General features: G+C 38.8%; 1 protein-coding gene and 1 long non-coding RNA gene across 7 annotated transcripts; one reads left to right on the forward strand and one right to left on the reverse strand.

The window, feature by feature from the left end:
- Positions 1 to 154: 154 nt before the first annotated feature.
- On the reverse strand, positions 155 to 25,447 carry SH3GLB1 (SH3 domain containing GRB2 like, endophilin B1). Of its 6 annotated transcripts, none has more exons than XM_065071186.1 (11): positions 25,159 to 25,447; positions 19,529 to 19,670; positions 18,203 to 18,331; positions 16,374 to 16,507; positions 15,890 to 15,982; positions 13,802 to 13,840; positions 12,284 to 12,307; positions 7,765 to 7,854; positions 7,133 to 7,233; positions 1,603 to 1,834; positions 155 to 628 (listed from the first exon to the last, which is right to left on the reverse strand). In XM_065071186.1, exons 1-11 carry the CDS (start codon positions 25,228 to 25,230, stop codon positions 521 to 523), a joined length of 1,164 nt encoding a protein of 387 aa, XP_064927258.1. In that variant the 5' UTR covers positions 25,231 to 25,447; the 3' UTR covers positions 155 to 520. The 6 variants fall into 6 exon arrangements, with proteins under 6 accessions (XP_064927258.1, XP_064927257.1, XP_021149867.1 ...); XM_065071185.1 differs by having other exon boundaries at positions 13,754 to 13,840; XM_021294192.2 differs by lacking the exon at positions 25,159 to 25,447 and adding an exon at positions 24,607 to 24,742 and having other exon boundaries at positions 13,754 to 13,840.
- LOC135580045 (uncharacterized) lies at positions 4,837 to 19,363 on the forward strand. Its single transcript, XR_010474108.1, has 2 exons — positions 4,837 to 5,159; positions 19,098 to 19,363. It is a non-coding gene; the product is annotated as an uncharacterized LOC135580045 (long non-coding RNA).
- Positions 25,448 to 25,450: the final 3 nt, after the last annotated feature.

The raw sequence follows: 25,450 nt of genomic DNA on the forward strand, positions 1-25,450 counted from the left end.
GGCGATTAAATGTACAAGTCACTCACTAGATAGTCATATGTGCCTCAGCATGTTTGAAGTCCAGAAATGCTGGGGATAAACCTTAAAGAAGTCCATATGGTTCTATGTTTCACATTTGGTTTTGGTTATTCAAATAATGTGCATTACACCTGCATCAGTTCACAATAAGTTTATTTTATGTGAAGAAAAGCTTTGCCATTAATGAAAAATTTCAGTAGAAAACAGTACCTCCTGCTTTCAATCTAGGTTACTCAAAAGTAGAAGCTTGTATTAGTGAAAACTTCAGTAGAAACAGATCTGTAGGAAACTTGTTCTTGGCACATGAAGTAAAAGCTTTAAACACATTAAGTTTGAATATATATTTACCATGCAACCATGCTGGCAGAAAAGCCAGTTTGTAATGGCTGGTATTTGTCCCTCAAGACAATAACATGGAAGACACTTAAACCTGCTTACATAACGTTAATTGTATATAAATACGGCATTGCCATAATTGACAGTCTTTATTCAGGCCAACCATTTAGTTTAACAATTCTAAATAAGTAATAGGCACTTTGCCTTTCTGATTTCCCCTTTCGCCCATCAGCCAGTCTGAATCCATGCCGGGGATACTGTACACTGTTATCACCTAAAAAACAGAAACACATTATTATAACCTTTCCTTGCTTAGAAAAAAATTGTAGTCTACCTTCATATGATCTCCAAGGTCTTAGAACTAAGTTAAACAGAGCACTTAATATGAGCATCCATGGAACATAATCTAGTGCTCATAAAAGTTATTTCATTGGTCCACAGAAAAGAAGTAGATATAGTAGCATATTTTAAAGCGCCTTTTTTCAGATGAAATTATATTCATTACTTTTTCTATTCTTTTTATCTACAAGTCTTGTATATTACCACCAACTTTAACAGGCAATCGGAAAGAAAGTTCATCAGATCTTCATGTGCGTGACAGAAAGACAGATGGTGTTGATGTGCTACATCTTAACAGAAAACGTTAGGCCACAGCTTATAAGTCACTGTCTAGATAAAAAACAAAGTCAGGTAGAAATATTTAAGTAAAACTAATTTACAAAAAAAAAAAATAATCTGAAAACTTTTTGTGTGGATGCTCTTTTTCAGGCTTAAGCTACAGTCACATTACTAGGTGGAAATATGTTCCAGAACCCTGAACCCTGATCCATTGTATATCTCCACCTGCTTTGTATGGATTCTCTGACTTAAGTTTGCAGCTGAACTGGAACAGGAATAAACACCGCACAACTAACACAAGAAGTGGTTGTGTTTTCATATCCTTCCCAAATTGCACTATTTAATATTTGAAAGACTAAGTGTACTGATAACAGTGCTAAACGTGTGGTAAAAAGAAGACAGTAAAATTGCATCTTGATTGTCTAGAAAATATTCTTGCAAGCTAAGATGGTGTAACAAATGTTGACTCTCACCATGCAATGTTAGGGTATATAGGTACAGAACAATGCTCCAAGAATACTCTTGAAGTTTAATCAAAATTATCAGCTACACAGATTTCTTGATGTAGCATATCTTACCTGGCTAGTCACAAGCATTCCAGTCTCACACAGGTACACAGAAAACTCTTACCTCATCTGCAAGTAATGATAATTCACTGCTGTTTGCAGCATCGTAATCATAGAGAACTCTCGCTTTCCTGCTGCCGCTTGATGACTTCAGTTCACTGATGCCTGAAGTAACTATGGAATTGGTTACTGAAGGCAATGAAGCAGAGGCTGAGGCCAAGACTGAGGGAGGAGAAACACTCTGCACAGGAGTCGAGGAAGACTGATTATTGTTAGAGAGGAAAGTAGATGGAAAGCTGTGGGAGAAAAAAAATGAAAAGACTTCTGAGTGAATCAGCTCTACATGCCTAAATTAGCATTCTTGCTTTTATCAACTACAGAATAAACACCAGTAGACAGCAGTAACAGAATAGCACTGATATTTGTATAAACCTAAATAAAGATACTTGTTCCTGACCTGTAGTATAAATCAAACCATTATACTTTAAAAGAAATACTGCCAACTTCAGAAAACTTGGTAATTGCCTCTTAGGAGAAAAAAAGAAAAAGGCAAAACCAGGAAAGCACTGTAGGTCAGTAGGACTTAATCCAGACTGTATTTTCATAAACATTTCTTTTGACAGCTCTGCCAGTAAAAGCAGCCTCCACCTCCTCCTGCTCATTCCTCAGTTATGTGGCTACACAAAAGATTGTGCTGCTGAACCAGATTAGGGAAATATAATGCAAGTTTAAAACACACCCTCTGAAAGAAGGAAAAAAAAAAACCACACAATGATTTTTCTAGTTGAAATCAGTTCATTGATTCAGCTAACTGCATGTTGTAAAACAAAAATATTTATTACACTAAAGACAAACTTATATCAACTTAAGCCCCTCCTTTCTAGGCTGCTCCTTGTTCCGTGCCAGCTGTAGTGCTTGCCAGACCCTTTCATGAAGTCAATTCAACTCATTAACCTGCATGAAAAGAAAGGTAAAAAAAGTGTAAAATCTTCTAAGTTAATGAGCTGAATCACAAAAAACCTGTGATGAGAACCAGAGCCGATCCAAGGGAAAGGGCTGAACGATATCATGGCTGAAGTAGAAGCAGCAGAGAGGGGGGCCAAGCAGCAAGAGACTTCAGGGCAGTGGGGCAGGGGAAACGGGACAGCATAGGGGGCAAAGACAAGCTGTGAGATTGTTTCATGTCACTGTGTCCTACATCCTGGGATGCAGTTCCATGGCAGACTGAACTTACTCATTTAGCCATTGATGTAGTCATTCTTTGTCCCTCTGCTGCCTTCTTTTGTTCCAACACTCATCTGATTCTACCTTAAAAGCAGGTCAATGAAAGTTTTGAAAAATGGCAAAGCTGATGCAATGAAAAAGGGTCAGCAAACAGGAGTCCAACTGAGTCAGGATGACATGGAACTGTAGCTGCCGTTCCTTCCATTCTTTTCACCAGTCTGTACATCAACTAGTCAGATAATCCCCACACATAACTTTCCTCATCAGTCCTTCTACATAGATACTTTTTCACTAGCATCAACCTGTCGGAAAACACAGCTTCATCCCTTCCCACTTATGCTCCCCAGTTAAGTTCTTGAAGACACAGTTCAGTGGCAACCTGAACCACATAAATCAAAATCAGTATATTCCCACACCCATGTTTACAGCATTATAGGTGCTCATATGATCATAAGAGGAGCTCGTTTAGGGAAGCTGATGCAGGTGAAAACTATCAATACAGAGGATAATTTTTGTATTGTGTGGCCATGAACATAGGTGGAATTAAGGCAGCTCAAACCTGTATCAGCTGCAGTAGTACTGCACCCAAGTTTATAGTTTCACACTATGCTTAATCTGGCAAATTTACACTGCCACCAAACAGGGTGGCCCCCCTCCTCTACCCCTTTACTGTGCAAACATTCATTCTCTGTCATTTGAGGCTGATCTAGCAATCTGTCATTTTGGAGTTGATTCAACAATCTGATCTTACAAAAATCATCAAGATGATTCCTTAACTTTCTATGAGAACTCTTTGTTAAACACGTTCACCTTGTGGTCATGCAATGGTTATTTCTGACTGAAGGCAAACAGAATATGGTGTGAAGGACAAAACTAGTCCCTTTACAGTTAGACTGAATTGCATATAAAAAATTGGATTTCTTTCAGGAGACTGTTGTGAGTTTAGTTAGCAGTTTACTACCATCAAAAGGAGGAATTTCCACTCCCCGCTCTGGCTTACCTTGACCTCATTTGATCACAAAGAGCTGGTTACCAAGAAGAGACTGCAACTCCACCAAAAAAAAAAAGTTTGTTTTCATTTTCCAGATTTTTCAAGCCAGTTCACCTTATTCCCTGAGCAAATCAAATTAGAAGAACAAAGGGAGGAGAAGCTTGACTCCACATTTTTGTAGGGATAACTCAGATGTGCCTCATGATGTGTTTATTTACTTGATTAGTTGACATTCAGACAGATGGACTTAATTTTAAATGACAATCAGCTGTTTCTCAGTATTGCTAAATTACTGTTTAATATACTGCTAAACCTGTTCTCTGTTAACACAGTAATTACTTGTAAATGATTCTGTTCAGTTCAAAGGGTCACTGGTTTGTACAGCTAGTGGAAAAGAAAGGCAAAGCTTTATAACTACTCTGTCAATCAGTAAAGCATTAAGTCTCACTCTTTTTGCAAAGCCATATGTATGCATGTTACTGAAAAGCTTTGGCCATACAGAGGTTGTCTGGGATTTTTTTGAACACTTGAGTAGCAAGAGTTTCATAGCTTGTAGAGTAGGGGACTAGGAATGGGTAATTTGAAAAAAAAATAATGATGCCAAAGCTCAGATTTGGCTGTCAGGGAAGCTAAGAAAATTCAGAGCAAAACCAGTTATCAGCAAGAAAAAAAACCACAGAGTACCAGGATATTTGAAACAGATTCATATAGTTCCTTCTGGGGAACTGAAAAAAGGAAGAGATTGCTTTTAACCTGGGAGACTCAATTCTTTAAGCAGCCCCACAGGAGGGGGAGGCAGTAGAGGGATAAGCAGCTGATGCTGCCTTGAAGAGAAACATCCATAAACCCATGTCTATTTATATAAATAGAACTGAGAACAAGTTTTCCCCCCATGTTCCCCCAAGTCTTCTGAGGAGCAGTTGAGGGAATTGGGGCTGTTTAGCCTGGAGGAGGCTGAGGGGAGACCTGCTCACTCTCTGTACAACTATCTGAAAGGAGGTTGTAGCACAAAGGGTGTTGGTCTCTTCTCCCAAGTAGCAACTGATAAAAAAAGGGGAAATGGCCTCAAGTTGTGCCAGGGGAGGTTCAGATTGGATATTATGAAAAAATTGTTCACAGAAAGGGTTGTGAAGCACCAGAACAGGCTGCCCTGAGAAGTGGTAGAGTCACCATCCCTGGAGGTGTTTAAAAGGCATTTAGATGAGGTTCTTAGGGACGTGGTTTAGTGCCAGAGTTAGGTTACAGTTGGACTCTATGATATTGAGGGTCTCTTCCAACCAAAATAATTCTATGATTCCCCACAGGTGACTCCGGAAAGCACATCAAGAAAATCAGTGCTCAGATTTGGAACTTGAATAGTGTCAACGTGAACCAGGTCAGGGCTTATGCCCCAGATTCTGATTCAGGTAAAACATAATATGCATAACTCTAAGAACCAGGTTTCTCTTTAAAGCAAACTATCCCACTTAGAGGTTGAACACCTTTGGTTCACCAATCTCAAAACAAAAATAAGTCACTCACAGCTCTTGGCTTTCATAAGAATATGGCACAATGTAATTCCTAGATAGGTGAAAAGAACAGGTGTAACTCAGCGCTCTATATCTCTTGTTAACCAAGAGAGAGCTGGCAAACACAACCAAAACCCAGCTGAGCTGCTCAAGCTGTTTATTTGGTACTGTATCTGCCTATGCGTAACACAGGAAACACATTACACATACTGTGCTCATCTGGTTGTTTATTGCAATGCTATGCACTATGCGCCTACAAACTGAGGAACTCTTCCAAAGCAAGAAGCGCAACTTGAAACTGTCCCAGTGCTCTCCTGGGGACTTCCTTGTACAAGGAAGGAAAGACACACCCAAGATTTAATACCATTACTGTTTTAATCCACGTAGGCAGGGAAACTTCATTTGGCTATCTGAGGCATTTAGGATTTTGCAAAGCTTCCACACTTTGGGTCTTTTAGCAGTCATAGTAGTTTTATCAAAAATACTAGTCAGATGATAGCCACATAAAGATACATCCTTCTGTTTTGCTAAAGACAGTACTTTCTTTAAATTTCCTTTTTTCTGCCTGGTAGCAGTTTACATACATTTTAAAGATAACTGTCCTAGGACATGCTATACATCCTAAAGCAAAAGATTTTAAAGAGGAATATGTTTTTCCTTCAGGGTATTATGCTTAAAGCTTTCTGGTAAATATACTAGGAGTACAGAAATTAAAAACATCTTCTCAAAATAATTGTGTAAATATATTTCTAATTTAAAATCCACTTGTCCATAATCCAGTAAACAATTATTTTCAAGCTTTCAATTCTACAGTGTGCATTTATGCACTACCAATGTTTAGAGTTGAACACTCCTTTCAATGGAATGTAACTTCAAAGATGTAGCTTTTCTTTTAAAATCACATGTTTAAAGACTTCTATAAAGTCTTTAGACTACCCATTCAAACAAACTGAAGAAAGGAAATGAAATGCCACAGGAAGTTGCAAGTCAGGAAGAGAACAAGACTCAAGAATACTTTTGTTTTTACTTCCTTGTCACAAAAAACATAAACAGAGATACTTTATAGAGGCAGTTATTTGGAACAGACACTACAGTAAATTTCTAAGCACAGATCATCCTTCAATGCATATGCTCAACTAAATAACACAGTCTGGTATAACCTTAAGAAAGGCTGATTTGTAAAGAATTAAAATAGGGAAACTTAATGAAAAGTAAGCATGTAGATCTCTTTACCTCATCAGCAATCAAAAATAAAGGATTATGAGAACGAACTACTGTCAGATGGTTTCTTCTCATCCTTAAAAAATGCTGAATTCACAAAACAGTAAAACTAGACAAACTTGCTCATTCCACTGTGAGTGCTTTGGATTACTGATTGCAGACATTACAAAGTACATCTCTCCCTAGATACAATATCTGTGCTTCCAACTCACTTAACAGTGTAAAACGCAGTTTCATTTAAAATCAGGTAGTAGCCTGTAGCAAACTAAAAGGTAACAGGAATTTATGGGCAGTACAAAAACTTTTCCGACATTGCGTACTGGTTTTGCAGCCTGAAGCATAAGACAAGTGAATGGTTACAAGTAAATCTCTAGAAATTCTTTTTTTGCAACATTGAAGGAGGTTATCATGGGCTCACCTTCCTCTATTACAAAAATATAAAAAATATCAGTAAATCAATCCTCAAAACGCATTAGTGCTGTGTGTAGGCTTAGGGAAGTAGTTACACTGGGGTAATTACATATTAATCACCTGAGAACATATATATAGTGTTCACCACTGTTACATCAGTGTAAGTTTCCCTACTATCCAGAAGCACTTAGAACAAAATGTTTCATTTTGTTTTTCTGAAGTTATTACAGTGTTACTACCTTCCAAGTTGTTTCTGGAGATCCAACATATATTGGTAACATTGTGCATAGTAGGTCATCTGAGCTTCAACAAAATCATTCAGACAGCGAAGATGATGTGCCTATAATACAGCAAAGAATTCAAGTTTTTAGTCTGCAAAAAGTACTACGCTGCATTAGAAAGACTGGTCTCCTAATCAGGTGCTAATGCAAATATTGGCACATATGGATTTATGTCACATAGGCTTAGCACCTAGATTTACCAGATAAATGAGATATCACAAAAATTAATGTATTTGAGCACAAAAAAATAGGTGCTGTACAAGCATCATGCCATTTACCTGTATTGTTTTCACAACAGAATTAATATTTTAGCACATTTTTGTGGTTTCAACATTCAGTTGATCTGATGAATGGGAAGCCAAGTTTAAAAGATAAAAATGAAAGCTCCTGCATTCTCAAGGTTAACGAGAGACCAAGGTTAAATTCATTGGATAATAAACTAGAATTCAAAAAATAAGAAAACCACAGTTTGATGCTTTAATGTACTGGAGTGAAAAGTCTTAGCCTAAAGTTGACAAGTAGCTTTCTGTAGTTATTTTTAGAAAGTGCCCCGATTTTGACTTTCCCCTTCTGCCCCTTTGGGTACTCACATGCGTGCTGCTGATTCCCTCCAGCAGAAGTCTGGTAATCTCTGCCTGACGGTCAAATTCACTCTGGGTAATCCGTACTTCCTGTTCAGACTAAAGAGAAGGATGCACATTAGGTATTTGTATGATGCACTCTCTTACACCTTCCGACTGCAACAGTTCTGTTTTATTCCGAGCTACTCATCTAAATGCATTAATCACAGACTTAGGTGTTTAAAACAGGCTTTTCATTGCAGATCTTTACTAGGCAAAAAGAAAAACTGCATTTTGAGTTGAGAAACGCTGAGGCCCTGCATACACAACAAACAGCTATATAATCAGATACATACTCCATATAGTCAATACCTGCAAAAGGAAGCCATTTTTCTGCCAGCAGTATTACCCCACCTCTCCCAATAACAAGCCAAACACTCACTGGCATAACAGTGTCTGCACCAGGGGTTCTGCCAGCATAGCAGTGGCAGCCAAGGACAGTGTAATTTTTTTTGATATACTTAAAGGTAACAGGGCTCTGATCAAATAATCTAGGGGTAAAGCTCACATTATTTTTGTCATATAACTGCATGGCAATCAGCCATGCATAAATCTTTGACGGTAAGTTTTAACAGGATATTTCATAAATCAGTGTATCCTACTGGCCACCAAGCTACTACAAGTATTTCTGGAGCTCGTAACTGAGCCATCTTTAAAAATAAATAAATCCAAACTATAGCAAATGTTTTAACAACAATTAGAGTAAAATTCCTATTAAAATTATTTAAGTTTCATATTTAAATAATCCAAATTATATTTATTCCTTGCTACATATCCTTATCAGCAAATTTTAAATAAGTTAATGTTATAGCGATTTTAAAGGACTTCCATTTGGCACAAGCCAAAATCACTTTAGAGTAGGTTTTTTGGGGAAAAAAAGGACACTACTCAAAACACACAAATACATAGAAATGTGTTGTAATATCTAAGATTTAATGTTCCGAGACAGAATGTCCTCAGTCTGGAATCTGGATTACCTTGCCTCAATGCTTATATGCATTTAGCACCTTGTTTCTAAAAACAAACACAGAGGCAAAAATCTGCTTTAAGTCAAAGATGCATAAGTTACTGTTCTCAACAAAACAGAGAGAAGAAATATATTCTCAGGAAACTTAATGGGGTGATACTCATAATTGGCTTCTAAGGGATTTTATGTATTTGCAAATACTCTGCTCTTGCATTCCACTAATGTTAATCAATATGAAAAGTCACATGGAAGGATCTTAATCTCACAAATGAGCACAGAAGAATGATGCAGATACCCAATAAACGTTTTTCATCTGAAGTCACTGCACTTGGGAAGGCTTACAGGTTAATTAAACAGTGAGGAAGCAGCTACAAAGTATCCTGTGTTTCTAACTAAAACTGAGATAACAGCATATGCATCAAGTTACAAACTAATTAGGTTTTCAAAGTTTGTCAAGGCAAGAATCTTTGCTTGGAATTTTCCTATCAAATCTGTATTAATATCAGTGAAATCCATTTGGCAGCCCTTGAGAGAAACGGAACAACAAACTGGGGGGAAAAAAGACAAATCTGATAGCCAAGAGGGAAAGAAAGGCATTCCCTTCACTGTTAGCAACATGTTCATTTCCTTTAAAAAAAAAACAAAAACACAAATACCAAACAGCAAAATCATATTTATCTGGAGATAAATAGTCTAGTCTCTAGCAACTGCTGATTTCAGAGAGGCAAATGTGTTTCTTTCTTCCTGCTAGGTAAGTAAATACATGAGAATAGGAACACAAAAGGGGAAATATCCATCAGAATAATTCTATTTGTTTCAGCAATATTTTAGCAAATCAACTACTTTCTATAAGAAAAGGCAAAGCAAATAATGTGGTAACGCATATTAACCCAGCCAGTACAGAGTGACTTTAAATGCATTGCTTTACAAAAGCCCGATGTACTGGTTTTGTAGATTTACATAAAGTGAATCATGTGATGATGTGTTTAATCTGTTTTGCCCATCCCTATTTCCAGTACTGCTAGGTGAACAGTAGCAGGAGAGCATTTCTATGCTACACCTTGTGGTAAAGGTGAAAAACAGCTGACTTTCAGTCTAGGAAGCTTATGGCCTGATCACCCTTGTGTCTGAACAGAATGAAGAGCTCAAAATTCAAGCCTAAACTTTCCAGTGACCCCCAACTGCAGTCATATTTTATTTTTAAGGCAATTAGAAGACCTCACAAGGTATCTCTCATGAAGATCCCTCAAAATGGTACTTGCTCCCCAAGTTGAACATATGAACCCAGTTTCTGAATACAAATATTCAGAAGTTCGTAATATCACCAAATTTCGCATAAGAATATACGATATCTCAGAAATACTATGCAATCCTGTAGCTAAGGGATAACACACAACCATAAGATCATAGGAAATCAAATCACCTTCCTAATGTTGTTTTGTTAGACATGCTATTAGTGAACCAGTGATAATCGATATATTCATGCTACCCGATATACCTGGGCCTCCTTGTCTCTTTTGTAGTCAAGCACAGGAGCTCCTCTTGATGCTCAAAACCAGTCTAACCTCAACGTGCTGAACAGATACTAAAGCCTCTGCTCTTTCCCTTGACTACACCAAACACCTCAGATGAATCCTAACAAAATCCACATTTATAAAATGTGTAATATCAGTACCTACCCCATGTGTTTTCTAGTACAGCATTTAATATCCTTTAATTCCATATTTCAGAAGGGAAGTTAAACTGCAGTTGACACCAATCAGATCTTTTGTTCTGACTCATAGAAAAAAATACAAGCCTGTGATTGATCAAGAAATTACTGGACAGTCTGAAATCCTTGTTGGGAAGCTTCTTAAATCTAAGTTGAAAACATCTACAAATCTCTTCCTCCAACTTTCAAATGCAGAAGGACAGACTGACTTTAGAGACCTCGATGGATTACTGTTCCTTTGGCAGAATGTGTGTGTGTGTTGTAGTTTCTTCTCAATTGTCTCTGCTTTTTACATGCTTACTAAAAAAGGGAACTTTGAATTACATAATTTATTACAAGATTTAAAGCTTTTCTTCTTTCTTTATGCTATGGCTAAGCACTTTGTATTATTTATTTCTCTCTCCAAGACACAATCAGTTAGATTTCACTATCCCTAAAGTTGCTTTTCACTGCCTCTGACAAGCCAACAGTTTTATTCATAAACATATCTTAAACATATCTTCAAAATCAGTTTTTATTCCCAGCACTACTGCCCCCCTCCCATCTTTTTTCCCAAATAGTACCAAGTAGTCCACCAGAAAAGTAAAGAAACATTTGAAAATAGCAACCTAACTAGTAAAATAACATTCAAATTTTGGGATCAAAGTTGACCTAACCCTCCTTTTACAGTTCAGTCTCTAAACTCTTCCTTCTGCCTAAGCTCTGACTGTACATTCTACACATAGATCTCCCTGTTTGCACCATAACACACAGAAAGTTGGAATACAAAAAGCCTTCATTTATTTTCTCTCACAGCCTTCAAAATTTCACCCAAAGCTCGTATCGCAGCTTCTAACAGTAACTCTCTCCACCTCCCACAGAGGCCTATCTAGTCCTCTTTTAAAAACCACACCTGAAAGTCCCTGTTCTCCAGCTACCTGTACTTTCTATTGCCACCCTTCATTTTTATTTCCGCTCCTCCACAGAAATCCCCTAAGAAATGTTCTTCTAACTGTTAGCACAACTTCTCACAGCCTGTTTCCCAATACCACTTTGCCAGAGCTGGTGAGGCCGAGAACAGCCCTTCTTGTGGCCCCAGAGCAGCTATCGCCCACATTTCCTTGGCTGCACTGAGTTTCTCCCTGAGCAAGGGATGGCATGACAGGAGACGGCTGCAGCCCCCACCCCAAGGCTAAAGCTCTAGTTATGAACCAGCCCTCAGCCCTGGTGCAGTTTTCAAATGTGCCTACTTCCTAATTTCAGTTGCTTAAGATAAGCAGAGCATTCTCTAGTGACACTGGGGAGAAAGGCGGGGAGAAGAAGAAAAAAACCAAAACCCACAAGTACAAACCAAAACCCTCTCCAAAGCAGAGTTTTCTGAGTTTCCTGCATGCACTCCAGCATTTCAGTTACTGTTCAATATTCTGAGCAGAAGTTGAAGATCGGCATTTTTCAGGACAGTTTAGATTACTGGACCCCAACCTTTCAGGAAATCTTCAAATAAGCTGATTCTTAAGAGGTCATTTTTAACAGAAGGCCATATCAGTAAATTTTGAGAGACAAGTGTTGTAGTTCTTTTTCTGTTGTATCCTGTCACATGAGAATCATATGGTACTAAGTGACAGCCAGAAACAGCTTACAATGGAACGGGCCCCAGGCATTGTCTTCCCTCTGGAGTTTGAAAGGCCCTAGGGAGAACCAGTGTGCTCCAATGTAATGCATCAGGCTGCCACCGTCAGACCAAAAATCAAGAACACGCAATATCCTCAATTACATTAGACCAGTACAAGTTATGGTTTCAGAACTCTGCAATTTCTAAACTGTTTACTTACTTTTGTCACTTCCTCAGCCCATATCTAGGCAGCATTAAGAGCGAGGGGAAAAAAATAAAGACATACAAACTGAGACATTGGTAGTACTGCAATACAGAATGCAACCATACTTTGGCTTTTAACTACTTCCCTGTCCTCAGAACTTCACAGGGATTTAATAAGTGCTCTAAGTCAGCTGCCCAAAGCCCTTCATATGCAATGAAACTACGAGTGTGAATAGCACTACATTTGTGAAACAAATTAGATAATGAACAGTATATAACTTGCAGAACTTATATGTTACAAGAATCTATTTAAAACAAGCTATTACAACATGAGACATAACTACTTAGAAAATGACATGAATCAGACAAACTGCATTATCTTATGGAGGAATTTAAGTTGTGTTAAAATACTGGAAAACTATGGAAAGCTATTCTCATTTTAACAGCTGGTTAAGTAAAGACTGAAACAGATTAATGATTTCTCTTGCTAATTCCATTACTGGTTTCCTATTTCACAAGAATTTTTACTAAAATCTAAATTTAAATAAAGATGCTACAGAGGTATCTCAAACTGGTATCTCTAATTAAAGATGCTACAGAGGTATATTTTAAGTAGTAGCAAGAAGCACAGCAATATCACAGAATTGCAAGGAATTTACTCTAGACCTTAATTACTTCAGCTTGCTGTTACAACTGCCTCTTGCAATGCTGTTCTCTTTTAACCTTCATTTTCTGCAGTTGTAGGAAGATGACACAATCAGGACTTTGGTTGGAAGAAACGTGCATAAAGGTTGCAGAAGCAAGTTGTAACAAACAAGTTTATTTGCTCATATCTGATCATGACTGAGAAATCTGGAACACTAACTGAGATGAGACCCACTATGCCATGCAGATCCAAGACCCAAACCAGGACAGGCTGAACAGCACAGTTTATGTTGTACATAATTAATTAATCCCTTCCTTTTCCACTTTTACAATTATGATGCTAAAAACAGCTGCATTGATGAGCTCTTGCAACAAGTTTAGGATATACTATACTCTAAGTTAAGCCATTAATTTATGTGACATTATTCTGTTTCAGTTATTTGTAAAACTTTGCTTGAAGGGAATAATTTCTACATAATAATTTCTCCTGGCCATTTAACATAATTCACTCCCACACATTTTAAAAAAAAACAGGAGAATGAAGTAACTCCTTTCCCTCCAATGGGTGAAATTAATTTCAGAATCAATTAAAAAAATATAGCTCCTTTGCATCCTAAGTTTGCAATTATAAACTCACAGAAATCAGAATACTGTATACTTTAGATTATTGGAAATATTCTGATAAAAACATAATATAATGCTGTACTGACATAAGTGTATTTAGAACACTAAACCAATCCAGTTTGGTATGGAAAAACATCCAAAACAAGACCAAATGAGCTAGATAGCAAGAGAAAACATTTGAAAGGAAAATGAATGAACACAGAGGAGGCCAACAAACCTTTAGCCATTTTACATGCAGCAAGTTGAGCACGTAAGAGACATTTACCATAATGTTATTCTCTTCAGGCTGAGAGGTGTTTAGTTGCTTAAGTGCACAGATAAAAGACAAAAGCAAGTTACAACACTGTGAATACAGCAGGTTAACAGGTCAGTGTCACAAGGCACTGCAAGTTTAAGCTAAGGAAGACTGAATATAGATATAACTGAATATAGATAAAAATGTTTAGTTAGATTTCTATTTTAAATACTGAGCTAAGCTACTTCCACTTGTACAGTAAACATGGGAGAATGTAATTTCAAAGATTAAATATTGTTATAACAGGGAAAAAAAATCAAATATAGATGCAATTTATCACTTTATCCTGTCAAAGAAAGTAGTGAAACATAAAAATTTGCATCGTAAGTCAATACACTTTGGTAATCCATCAGTTCAGCACTTTGTTAGATATCTTCCTTTACAAACAAGTGAGCCAGCAGAAGGTGGATCATTTGTATCACCTATATCCAGGTTAGTCCTCATTTCTGTATTGCAGAGAATTTCACAATCCAATAGTTCTTAAACATGCACACTGATGTTAAAATGTAATTAAAATTGAAGGCAAGGTAGTAAAGTAAGAGGTCTGGCATTTCATGCTCTACCAGCACTAAATTTGTTAATAAAACTGAATTACTTGCTATATGAATATTTAAGACTGACCAAGTAGTAGCAGCAGCAACTGGCAATAATTTTGTCCAAGCACCAAGCTCTGGGTGCTTACACTGGTAATGGAACTACAACTCAAGTATAGAGCCTTTCCTTTAAAACTAAGTTTGAGGGGAATAATTTCCTTACGATCTTCCTGTTGCTTTAGAAAGTAAGGTATATACTTGCTACCATGCCACAGAAAAGTTAATAGCCAATAAAGGAATAGTTTACTGTCCATTGCTTCTCTATTCACTGCTTCTAAATTCCACTACTATCTGATGAAAATCCTGCTCTGCTCTGCTCTCCAATGTTAGTCTTACAAACTAAGAAAGCTTGACAAGTAGAGAAGTAACTTTTTGCACAAAATTTACATAATGGAAGGGGAAATGCACGCATAGACTTAAGAAATACAGCTAATTTAAATACACATGGACAGTACACACAACACAGAGGATTGAAACAGAAGCAGAACTGTCAGTTAGGGACGATGTTGGTTTTTTAGAAAGATCACCATGCCAAAGACGTGAGGTGCTTCAGCTACGAAGCTCAGTCTCAGAGATTATGCTGCTGACATGTTTCAGGAGAGCGATCCATTTGGAAAAGACAGCAAAATCCAACAGTCCCACTTCCGCTTCTTTATCACGTACAAAGTCTCTGCATATTTAGATCGTCTGTATTCCTTCAGCATCTGTTTGCATGACCCCTACTGAGTTACCTCTTACAGGAAATAAAAAAATCACTATCATTAACGTCTGCACTTTAAGGAATGCAGTCAAAATAGCTATGAAAATACTACAAGCATTCCCTACTGAAATGGCATACACGCAATTACCTATTCCTCCACTTAGAGGCATTTTAAGAGTTTAAAAACTAAAACCTTTTTAGTTTATATCATTTTCATCTCCTTGAACAAGCATTTCTTGAGGGAATACGGAAGGTTAAAAAATGTGAGACTAAGAGTCTCACCCTGTTGGGTGGTATGAAGTAGTACAACAATTTAGAAAGTGTAAACTAGAAATATTTTTGATTTAGAGAAGTCCAGATAGGTTCACCAGTTGGAAGTAATTATACAAATGCTTCAACACTTGTAGAGATTCAAATGCCAAAGCTTGACCTCTGAATAATGTTTTTCACAACCATCTTGGCAGATTGTGATAACTCAGTTCTGGCAGTACAGGCTCATCTCATAGAACAAGGGGAGAATATTGACTTGGGTCAAGTAAGTTCAACTTGGTGGAATATCTAAAAATAGAAGACTAACACCTTCATCAGCAATTCGCTTTCATTTCCTTGTGTTCCACTGAGGCACTTCTTAAAAAGTATCTAGAAAGACAGTGAGGGTAAGAAGCGAAGACTGGAAACATAACCAAGCAGTCAAGTTTATAAATATATATATCAATAAATTTGAAAGTTATAAAAAAAATAATAATAATAAAAAAAACTACTTACTGCAGCTCGAGCTTCTGCAACTTTTGCCTTCTTCAATCTGGTTTTTGCTGCATCCAAATCCAGTCTTTTATTCTGTAACAGCTTACGTTCTTTCTGAAAGTGAGTTAGGTTAGTTCATGAGAACAGGTAAACATACTCGAAAGCAAAAGCCTGTCTACTTGGAAACTTTTAAAATTAAGTATCATGTACAAAAAGGTTCTTCAGTTGAACAGAGGGGCAGAATTAGATCCTAATTATTCTCACACATTTCATACTCAGGATACATACTTTTAATAGAAAAAGTGTTATTAAAACCCCAAGTTTTCAGAGCTATTTTTATTTCATCTGGTCAAAAGAAAGGAAAATACACAAAAGGCACAAATCCAACCTGACTTTTTAACATTAGTTTGAGGAAAGCAATAATGCACAATTATCTACTACTTCATTTTGAAGATTTACAGTTACAATTGCTGTAAAATGCTGAAGAATGCACAATTCAACTTACAGTAATAGTTTTGTAGTCTCCTTCAATAAAGTTTCTTAGGGGAGTGAGAAAGTTTATAGCAGAAGTTTGAATCAGTTCTCTGTCTGCTGTCCCAATTCGCTTTTGTGTTTCTCCACATTTAATGAGTGCATTTCCTGCAAAGGAAAAAAAAAAGTTTCATAGTGATTCAGGCAAGTGGTTAACAAAAGAAGTTTCTAATGGCAGGAAAGTTTAGGGAAGTGGTTTGAAATACAATCCAATGCCATCACAAGAGATTTCAAAAGAAATGCGAATCAGTTAAAAATCAAACAAACAAAAAAAACAACCATCCAAAACAAAGCAAACTACACACCAAACCAAACCATTTTTATTAATAACAATCATGGGTCAAGGCAAGATTTCAATGAGAAAAGATAAAGCATTGTAGAAGTTTCACTAGCTATGACAACTCCATTGTGAATACCTGTTTTAGAACTGGTTATTGCACCTACGTAATTTAACCTAACAGCCTCCTCCCCTTATAACACATTTTTGTTTAAGTCACAAGTAGTGGGTAGCAAGGGAAAAGCTCACTTAACTACAGGAAAATAACATGCTTTTCCCCATCCCCATTAACTCCAGCTTCTAAATATGCATTTGTAGATTAACTGAACAATACTTCAAAATTTGGTTTCAAGTTAGGTATTGAAACTGAAGTTGGTGTAGCCAGAATACAGCAATTACGTTTCAACAGTCTGACACAGCTGAGTTAGAAAAGACACCAAGTTTTCAGGGGACTAAAATATTTTGTGACACCACATGAACGCCAACAGTGTACCTATATTTATGCTAATAGTTTAAGTTACTTGCCTGAATTCTAAAAATTCTGCAAGTTAAGGTACAGTCTGCCTGCAAGTACAACTCCATTAAACGTTAAAAAGCAAGACTTGAGGCTGATGATCAGAAGGAAGGCCACAGATAAAAGCATAAAACCATGTCGAAGCAAGAGGAACAAAGCCTGCCATTATTGATTTCATATCCATAAGTCTTCTATAAAACATTTACTTCTTTTTTTTAAAGTGCACTTTCCTTCTTTCAAAAAGGAACCCCATTATTTCCAGATATAAAGAACTCATTCTTCCCAGAACAAAACTTTTCCTTCACACTGCAGTTTTGAAGAAAGCAACTAAAGTGAGCTAGCTATCAGGCTTTGATTGCAGAGTGTATTTCATATACAGACACCTATGCATTTCAATCGGTCAACTTAAATTAACAGCTAAATCTATTATCAGCAACTTTAAAAGTTGTAGAGAACACTAGTATTAGACTATATAATTAATGCTAGCAAAAACATTAGATATAACACCCTAAGCCCTCCTGCCATCAGTATATAAATTTGATGGAGAAAGAAGAAAATTTAGATTATGTTCTATACTCTCATCTTTAGCAAAACATATATTAACAGAAGAAGGAATACAGTAGAGAGGCTTCTTAGTATACAACTTAATTTCAGGGACAGTTTCACTCCACACCACAAATAAAACGCGTAAGTGTCATCAGATGTGCAAATGTGTTCCTTCAACAAGGAAATTAAACTCCAGAATTATTTGTTCAGGTAAGAAAATCCACAAAGACTCTGACCATTCCAACATCAGGTGCTAGCTCTAGATTTGGATAGTAACCTGATCATTGATCCCCTAATGCTCAAAGTTATACAGCAAGTCACCTCAAACTCATATAAAAGTCATTGAAGTGTTTTATCTAGAGGAAGACAAGAAATACCATTTTACATTGTTAAGAAAAACTAGATCTGTGCATTTTTTCCCCCTTCATTTCTGCAATGTAAGATGATATTTTTTGCTTCTACTTACCATAGGCTGTTCCAGGGCCAAATTCATTCCCAGCATCAATCATATACTGGCCTAGTAACTCTGGATTATTCATGCGACTTGGTGCTTTGCGGTCCAGTTTCTCATAGACAAATTCTTCTATTCTGGCATCTAAAACAAATGTTTATTTGAAATAATTACTGGCATTCAAAACACACATTAGAAATAGAAACAAAAAAAAAACCCTGTACATTAAACTCAACATAAAGTGAAATTTAAGATACTGTTTGTGGAAACTGACTGTATTCCATGTTTGTCACACTATGTTCAAGTGTTTCTAAGAGCCATCTATGAAAGTGAAAAATTATACTTTTCTACTCCCTTCTAACAGTATATACAATTTTTCAATATGTTGTCCAGAAGCCTTCGCTGTACAAACATAACAGAACACTTCTCTTTAACACAACCAATCTTTTTTCCCCTCTCCAGGAAAAAAAACGTGAAAATTGTTCACTAGAATTGTTTTGACTTCATCATTAGCTCACACTATTTCTGCAACCAGTATGAACTAATTTCAGTCTGCAATAGTACAGACAAAATGAAACTCTCCAACGAACAAACCTGCCACTTCAATGCAACAAAAATTAATACTGTGAATTAGGTAGCTTTCATCAGCACTGGATTAGATAACTACTCCCTCATGAAGGCCACAAAAATTAACCTGACACAGACAAACATGGATACCAGTGCATTCCCTGGTACCAAGGGTAAACCAAAAATGACCCAAATTCATTGGGTTTTTCTTTATCAATAATTTTTAATTCTGACTAAATGACAATAGAACTGAAAACTAATCTAAAATTATTGGATTATTCCATGTGTCTGACCTAAAGGTACAATTAAAAATGAGATTTAATGTCATTTTTTTCTCTCCCAGACAGGGTTGCTCCATTAACCACCACCAAAAGCAGCTCTACAGCCTGTGATAGTCCTCCCAAGTAGGCTGCCAAACAGCTGAAGTTCCCTTCACAGATGAAGACCACTGCTTAACACCGAGTATTTTTAGCCATCAGAAAATTGACTGGTCAGCGTAACTGAGATACTACCACATACTATCCTTCCCCTGAATCTTCCTCACACAGTTCTACCAGCCTAGAGTTAGTGATTCAATATTCTACAATTACAAGTTTCTGAAGAAGTCAATACATCTGAGTAGCTCTTCATAATGTCCTTTCCCTAATACCAGCCTTCAAATTTTAAGACTGCTGTATTTAGTCATAACTTATGCAATAACTCTTGCAGTAAATATTTACACTGGCAAATTTAATAATTCAAAAGTTGCAAACAAAAACTTGAAGGGCTCCTTACTTGGATTTGGCTGCAATAATACTTCTGTTTGTTTCATTATTTTTTCTGTCCACAATTTAGTGCATTCTGCTTTGCTGAGAAGGTTCTCCAGGTGAGCATCCAGTTCAGTCTTCTCTGCTTGACCAAGCTTTTCTTCTGTGAACTACGAGTTAGTCAGACAGATTGAAAGTACTCAGTTAGTTCATAGAAATAATTTCTCAGGACAAGTTTAAGACAGTAACTATTCACTCATATTAGTTGCAGATCATGTTTTCAAAGATCTAACCATTATCCAGTCATCAATAAAAATCTAAGGATAAATTAGAAAGTTAATTACAATGCACCCTTAGTAGCACGGAAAAAAAAGTTGGGAGGGTGTTAATCAGACCAAGACAAGGAAGGTAATTTACAACTTTATGAAGAAATCCTCTGCTCTACTTGTTACTAGGAGTTCTCACTTGAAGTATTTTGTCTGATTTTGCATAGTGCTCCTTGAAACAGCAGCCAAATGGAAAGAGTCCAGAGGTAACAAAGGCAATTAAAAGATTACTTCAATCTTGTATATTTTATAATTAATTTGGTTCCTTCTCCCACAGTAAAACCTGGAGACACAACAGATTCTCATGGCAGCTGCCTTTAATGTGTTTTTAAAAATGTTGTCCATCCACAACTAACAGGACAAAAAGCAGTGAGTTTAAACTTCAGTATGAAGATTTAAATTAGACATTAGAGAAAGCTTTTAAAGACAAGGATTAAAAGCTAAACCAGACTTCCCTGGCAAGCTGTAGAATAAATATCTTTGGGGGTGGGAGGGGTTTTGCTTCTTAGAATAGGACAAATCAATGTTTGATTAACTGTTTAGATATAACCGATCTGGCTATGCCTTAGAGAAACAGTGAGATGACCTCCGCTGTTCTCTTCCAAGCTGTTTTCAGTGACAGTGAAATACAATATAACTCCATTTAGCTAAATAAATCCACCTTCTATTCACTTGATATTAATATTATTAATCCACAACCAGTCTGCACTTCAACCCTAGTTCTCCAGGAGAGGGGAAAGCCCTGTGTTTCACAGCAGGGAACCAAGCAAAACCGGAAATGAGGGTTTTGCCTGTCCCTCTTCAGGGCAGTAGTTCCTCATGATGATGATGATCTCATCACTTGACTGCCTGTACAAAGTCAGGCATTTTCAGAAGAACCTGGCTTATGATTAAAACCCCAACAAGCTTACCTATTAACAACATAATAGGACTGGAAGCATTTTGACCGTCAAACTTAATTCTTAATAAGTTATTCCGTGAGATATTTAAACTTACAGTAAGAAACAAGAATACAAGACAAGTAAATTGCATTGCCCAATTTTGTTTTAATTTCAATCACATGTAGAATAAAACCAATTTTCATTTCATTCACATCAAAAGTCTAGATAAGTGCTACAGCATTTGCAGTTCTACATAACAGCAAGCTGCCTTCACAAGAAAGTTCAGTTGCAGTATAGGGAAGAACGGAATTTATTTATGGATTTTTTTACTGCTACTGTTTAAAAGGCTCTTAAAAAAGATGACAGGTACTGTAAGCTGTTCTCAGAAACATTTTACAGGTTCATTAGAATACAATATAAAGAGTTTTGAATTTTTTTTTTTTTACTATTTACAGAGAAGAGCATTTGTCTATGAAAAGGGCTTTCCTATTAATCTTTCCATAAATCATAGAAAGGTTTGGGCTGCAAGGGACCTTACAGATCAACTAGTTCCAACCCCCTGCCATGGGCAGGGACACCTTCCACTAGACCAGGTTGCTCACAGCCCCTTCCAGCCCGGCCTTGAACACTACCATCCACAGCTTCTCTGGGCAGCCTGTTGCAGCACTTCACCACCCTCATGGGGAAGAATTTATTCCCTTACATCTAATCTAAATCTACCCTCTTTCAGTTTAAAGCCATTTTCTTCCCTTGTTCTACCACTATATGCCCTTGTAAAAACTCCTTCTCCAGCTCTTTCTTGTAGGTCCCCTTCAGCTACTGGAAGGCTGCTATAAGATCTCCCCAGAGCCTTCTCTTCTCTGGGCTGACCAACAACTCTCTCAGCCTGCCTCTGTAGGACAGGTGCTCCAGTCTGCTGATCATCTTTGTGGCCCTTCTCTGGACTTGCTCCAACAGGTCCACATCCTTCATGCACTGGTGACCCCAGAGCTGAATGCAGGACTCCAGGTGGGGGTCTCATGAAGCAGAATAGAGGGGCAGAATCGCCTCCCTCGACCTGCTGGCCATGCTTCTTTTGATGCAGCTCAGGATAGGGTCAGCTTTCTGGGCTGCAAAAGCACACTGCAGGGTCATGTTGAGCTTCTCATCAGCCAACACCCCCAAGTCCTTCCCTGCAGGCCTGTTCTCAATCCATTCTCCACCCAGCCCACATTTGCGCTTGGGATTGCCCCAATCCAGGTGCAGAACCTTGCACTTGGCCTTGTTGAACTTCATGAGGTTTGCACAGGTCCACCCATCAAGCCTGTCAAGGTCCCTCTGGATGGCATCCCTTCCCTCCAGCACATCAACCACACCTCACAGCCTGGTGTCATCAGCACCATCTACTCAGCAGTGTGAAGACTGCTTAGCCAATGTTAGATTTCACATATTCACTTCAAAGAAAAACTAGCAATACTGACTAACGTGGTAAATAGTAGTTTAACAGAAGTATGGTTTCCAGCATCAATGTAATGCAACAATGCTGCCACTCTGATTTCCCTTCTCAGTTACCCTGAAACCTAAATTTGAACTTGTCTCTCTGTTTTATGCCCTTTTCCAGGTAATATTCCATACCTCCTTAATTATAAGAACAAAATAAGGAAAGTGGTGCTACGGATCAAGAATTTTTACTCTACTTAGAAAACTGTTCCAACATAGGCAGGTACTAATGATTTCTTACTTTGATAAGAGCTCTAAAAAAAAAAGCTTTGTTTTGCTTTTCCTTAAAGCTTACAACATGCCATACAGACACACTTAATGTAAGCACTGCTGCAAAAAAAACATATCAGTAAATCATCTAATCCATCTATCTTTAAATTAAAAATATATACACAAGTTGCCTGAATGTCACCAGCTCCCACAGAAGGAAATTGTACTGTTTTGCATACAACTGGGTTATCACAACCCAATCAACATTTCAAGTTGAAAAATTACTAGAAGGAGAAATTGCTTTAAGATAAGGCTCTAACTTCAGGGAGAAGCAATGAACAATAAAAGTGTTTCTGCTACCAAAGAGTAAAAGCCCAGCTCATTCCCCACCACTACGCAGGCAGCTTGTGGATTACAGAGCCTGGCAAGAGGAAGGACTCTCATTACTACATACTATGGCATTTATTTCACCTCAAATACCACTAACTATAATCACTTGCTACTTTGTTCCAGAAATTGCAACTACTGCAAGACTGACTGAGAACAACCCCTTCAAAGTATTTTCTGCCTGCCAGAAGGAAGGGTAAGCTGTGCATTAGGCTTGATTTTTCTGTAGATTACTAACTAGAATATGGCAGTCTGAACACAGTATAATCTCATCCACAGAAGGAACAGGTTTCCTGGAACATGACTATCAGGTGGTTTGCTGTAAAACAGCCCCAATTCCCTCGTAACAGAAAAGTGTGAGAAGCCTGTGAAACACTAACAAGATGTTCACCATCTTGTAAAACAGCTTAAGTAGAGTTGGAATTGACATTTTATGTGGGTCTCCTACATACCATTTTATGCTGCTGAATGGTTTCACAGGGTTTGGTGGGGTTTTCTGTTTCTAATATTCCAAAGCAACTAGTGTCAGGTCATACCATGTTATCCAGCAATGCCTGAACATAAGAGCTTAACTCAATATACAGAACTGTAATTTTCACTAGAGGACACACAATCTACACCCAGATGGTATTTAGAAAAATCCACAGAACTATTACCCCTTAATATTATCTGTAGGCATTACATAGTAACTTCAAAAACCCAACACACACACACAAAACCAAAACAAACAAACCCACACAAAAAAACACCACCACACCAGGGGAAGCAACAATAGCACACAGAACATTAGTAACTCAGATTATAAGAACATGTTAAGGATTTGCTTCTCCCCCTCAGTGCCTCCATTAAATTTCTTGTTTTAGGGGAAAGTGGCAGCTGGTAGAACAAAATTATTACTTCTACATTTCCACTGAGTTTTAGTTTAGATTAAGCAGATAGCTAACATAGCTATCTATAGTAAACCAATAATACAGATAGAACATACTGGAATAAACCACAGTTTAGACCACCTTTAAACCATGACAGGCTGCAAAAACCTCATTAGATTTAATGCAATAAGCTGATTTAGATGTAAAAAGTCAAGAAAAAAGAGACAAAAATCACAAGATCCCAACCCCAGAATCTTACAATGAAGGGTGAACTGCATCTCCCTTTTTTCCTTGTCAAGTAATAAAAGGGAAAGGGGTGGAGGCTGGAAAGGAAAAGATGATATAGGAAATATGTAGATCCGAAAGAAGCCGGGGGCGGGGGGAGGAAGCATGGAAGGACCTCTATCACAAAGAGAAGCACAACGACTGCTTTAAGTTCATTTAAATTTGAACAATGTTTTCTGATGAGTCTGCATTTTCAGAGCTCTGCTGTGCTGCTGATCGTCCGTTCTGCTTGAATATTGAGATTTAGGGCAATAGATCAGACCAATCAGATCAGATAACAACTTTAATCACGTTCCAAACCTGACGGTGACCCAGCGAGAATTCATGAGAAAGCAAAGTGGATTACACTACATACACTGCTCGGATGTCCACCTCCCGACAGGAAATCTGTTCAGGTTTGATTATATAAAGAAAGGGGATTACGGTTCAAGACAACAGCTAAGGAACAAAAGCCAATTATAGTGCCCTTAGCGTGAAGGAAGGGGAATACCGATTCAGAAACAATGGGCTATCAAACCAGCTTAAAAACGATACTAAAGCTCAAACGAAACCGAAAAGCCTAAGCAGACACTTTACGTGTCACATCAGAACTCGAATTTCACCGATCAGGCATCAGGACACATTTTTAGCAGCCAGTAAAAACACCAGCTTATTTCAGGAGAGACACACCTTTGTCCTTTCGGTACACAGGTCCGACCGTACCTCCTCGCAGCGGATACCTGCTCAGACTCGTCGTCCTCAGCCCAGGCGCCTTCTCCCCGCTTTGCCTGTCCTGACCTTGGGCTGTCTCAGCGCCCCCCGCCCGCCCCCCAGCCTCAGCTGCTTTGCAACCAGCCTGGGCGAGATCCCCAGGTCCTGCCATGCCCAGAGCCAGCAGGGCACCCGCGGGGAAGGAGCTGCCTTGAGAGCAGGCAGCTCACAGCAGCACGTCGCTGACCGGCCAGGCGAGCGGGCTGGGCTCAGCCCTCGCCAGCGCAGCCGGGCCTGGCGCTCCGTCAGAGCGGGAAGCCCGAGCCGGGCCCAGCCGCCGGCCCAGCCCCTCCCGGCCGCCGCTTCCCGGCCCGGGGAGGAGCCGAGCTCCCCGGCCAACGCCCCGCACCGGGCCCGTCGGCGGCCCCGCGGAGCCAGCCCGCGGCCTCGCCCACCTTCCCCAGCTAGAGTCGCGGCGCGGCAGCGAAGCTCGATCCCGGCGAGGCCTCCACAGGGGCGGGCGGGGCATACCTGCACGGCGCGGCTCAGGAAGGTGCCCGCGTCGGCCGCCAGCTTCTTCACATTGAAGTCCATGATGTTCATCTTCGGCGGGGGAGGGGGCGCTGACTCAGCCCGCACACCCGCGGCAGCGGCGGCCGCTCCGGCCCGTCCCTGTGGACAGCCGCCGGGGGCGGAGCCAGGCCCGGCCCGGCCCGGCGCCGCAGCGGATTGGCCGCGGCCGCGGCGTCAGCCGCAGAGCCCGGATCGGCCGGTGGAGCGGCGGCCCCGCCCCGCCCGGCCCAGCCTCGCGCCGCCGTGAGGG

This window comes from Columba livia, chromosome 8 (assembly GCF_036013475.1).
Source record: "Columba livia isolate bColLiv1 breed racing homer chromosome 8, bColLiv1.pat.W.v2, whole genome shotgun sequence".
Classification (NCBI taxonomy): domain Eukaryota; kingdom Metazoa; phylum Chordata; class Aves; order Columbiformes; family Columbidae; genus Columba; species Columba livia.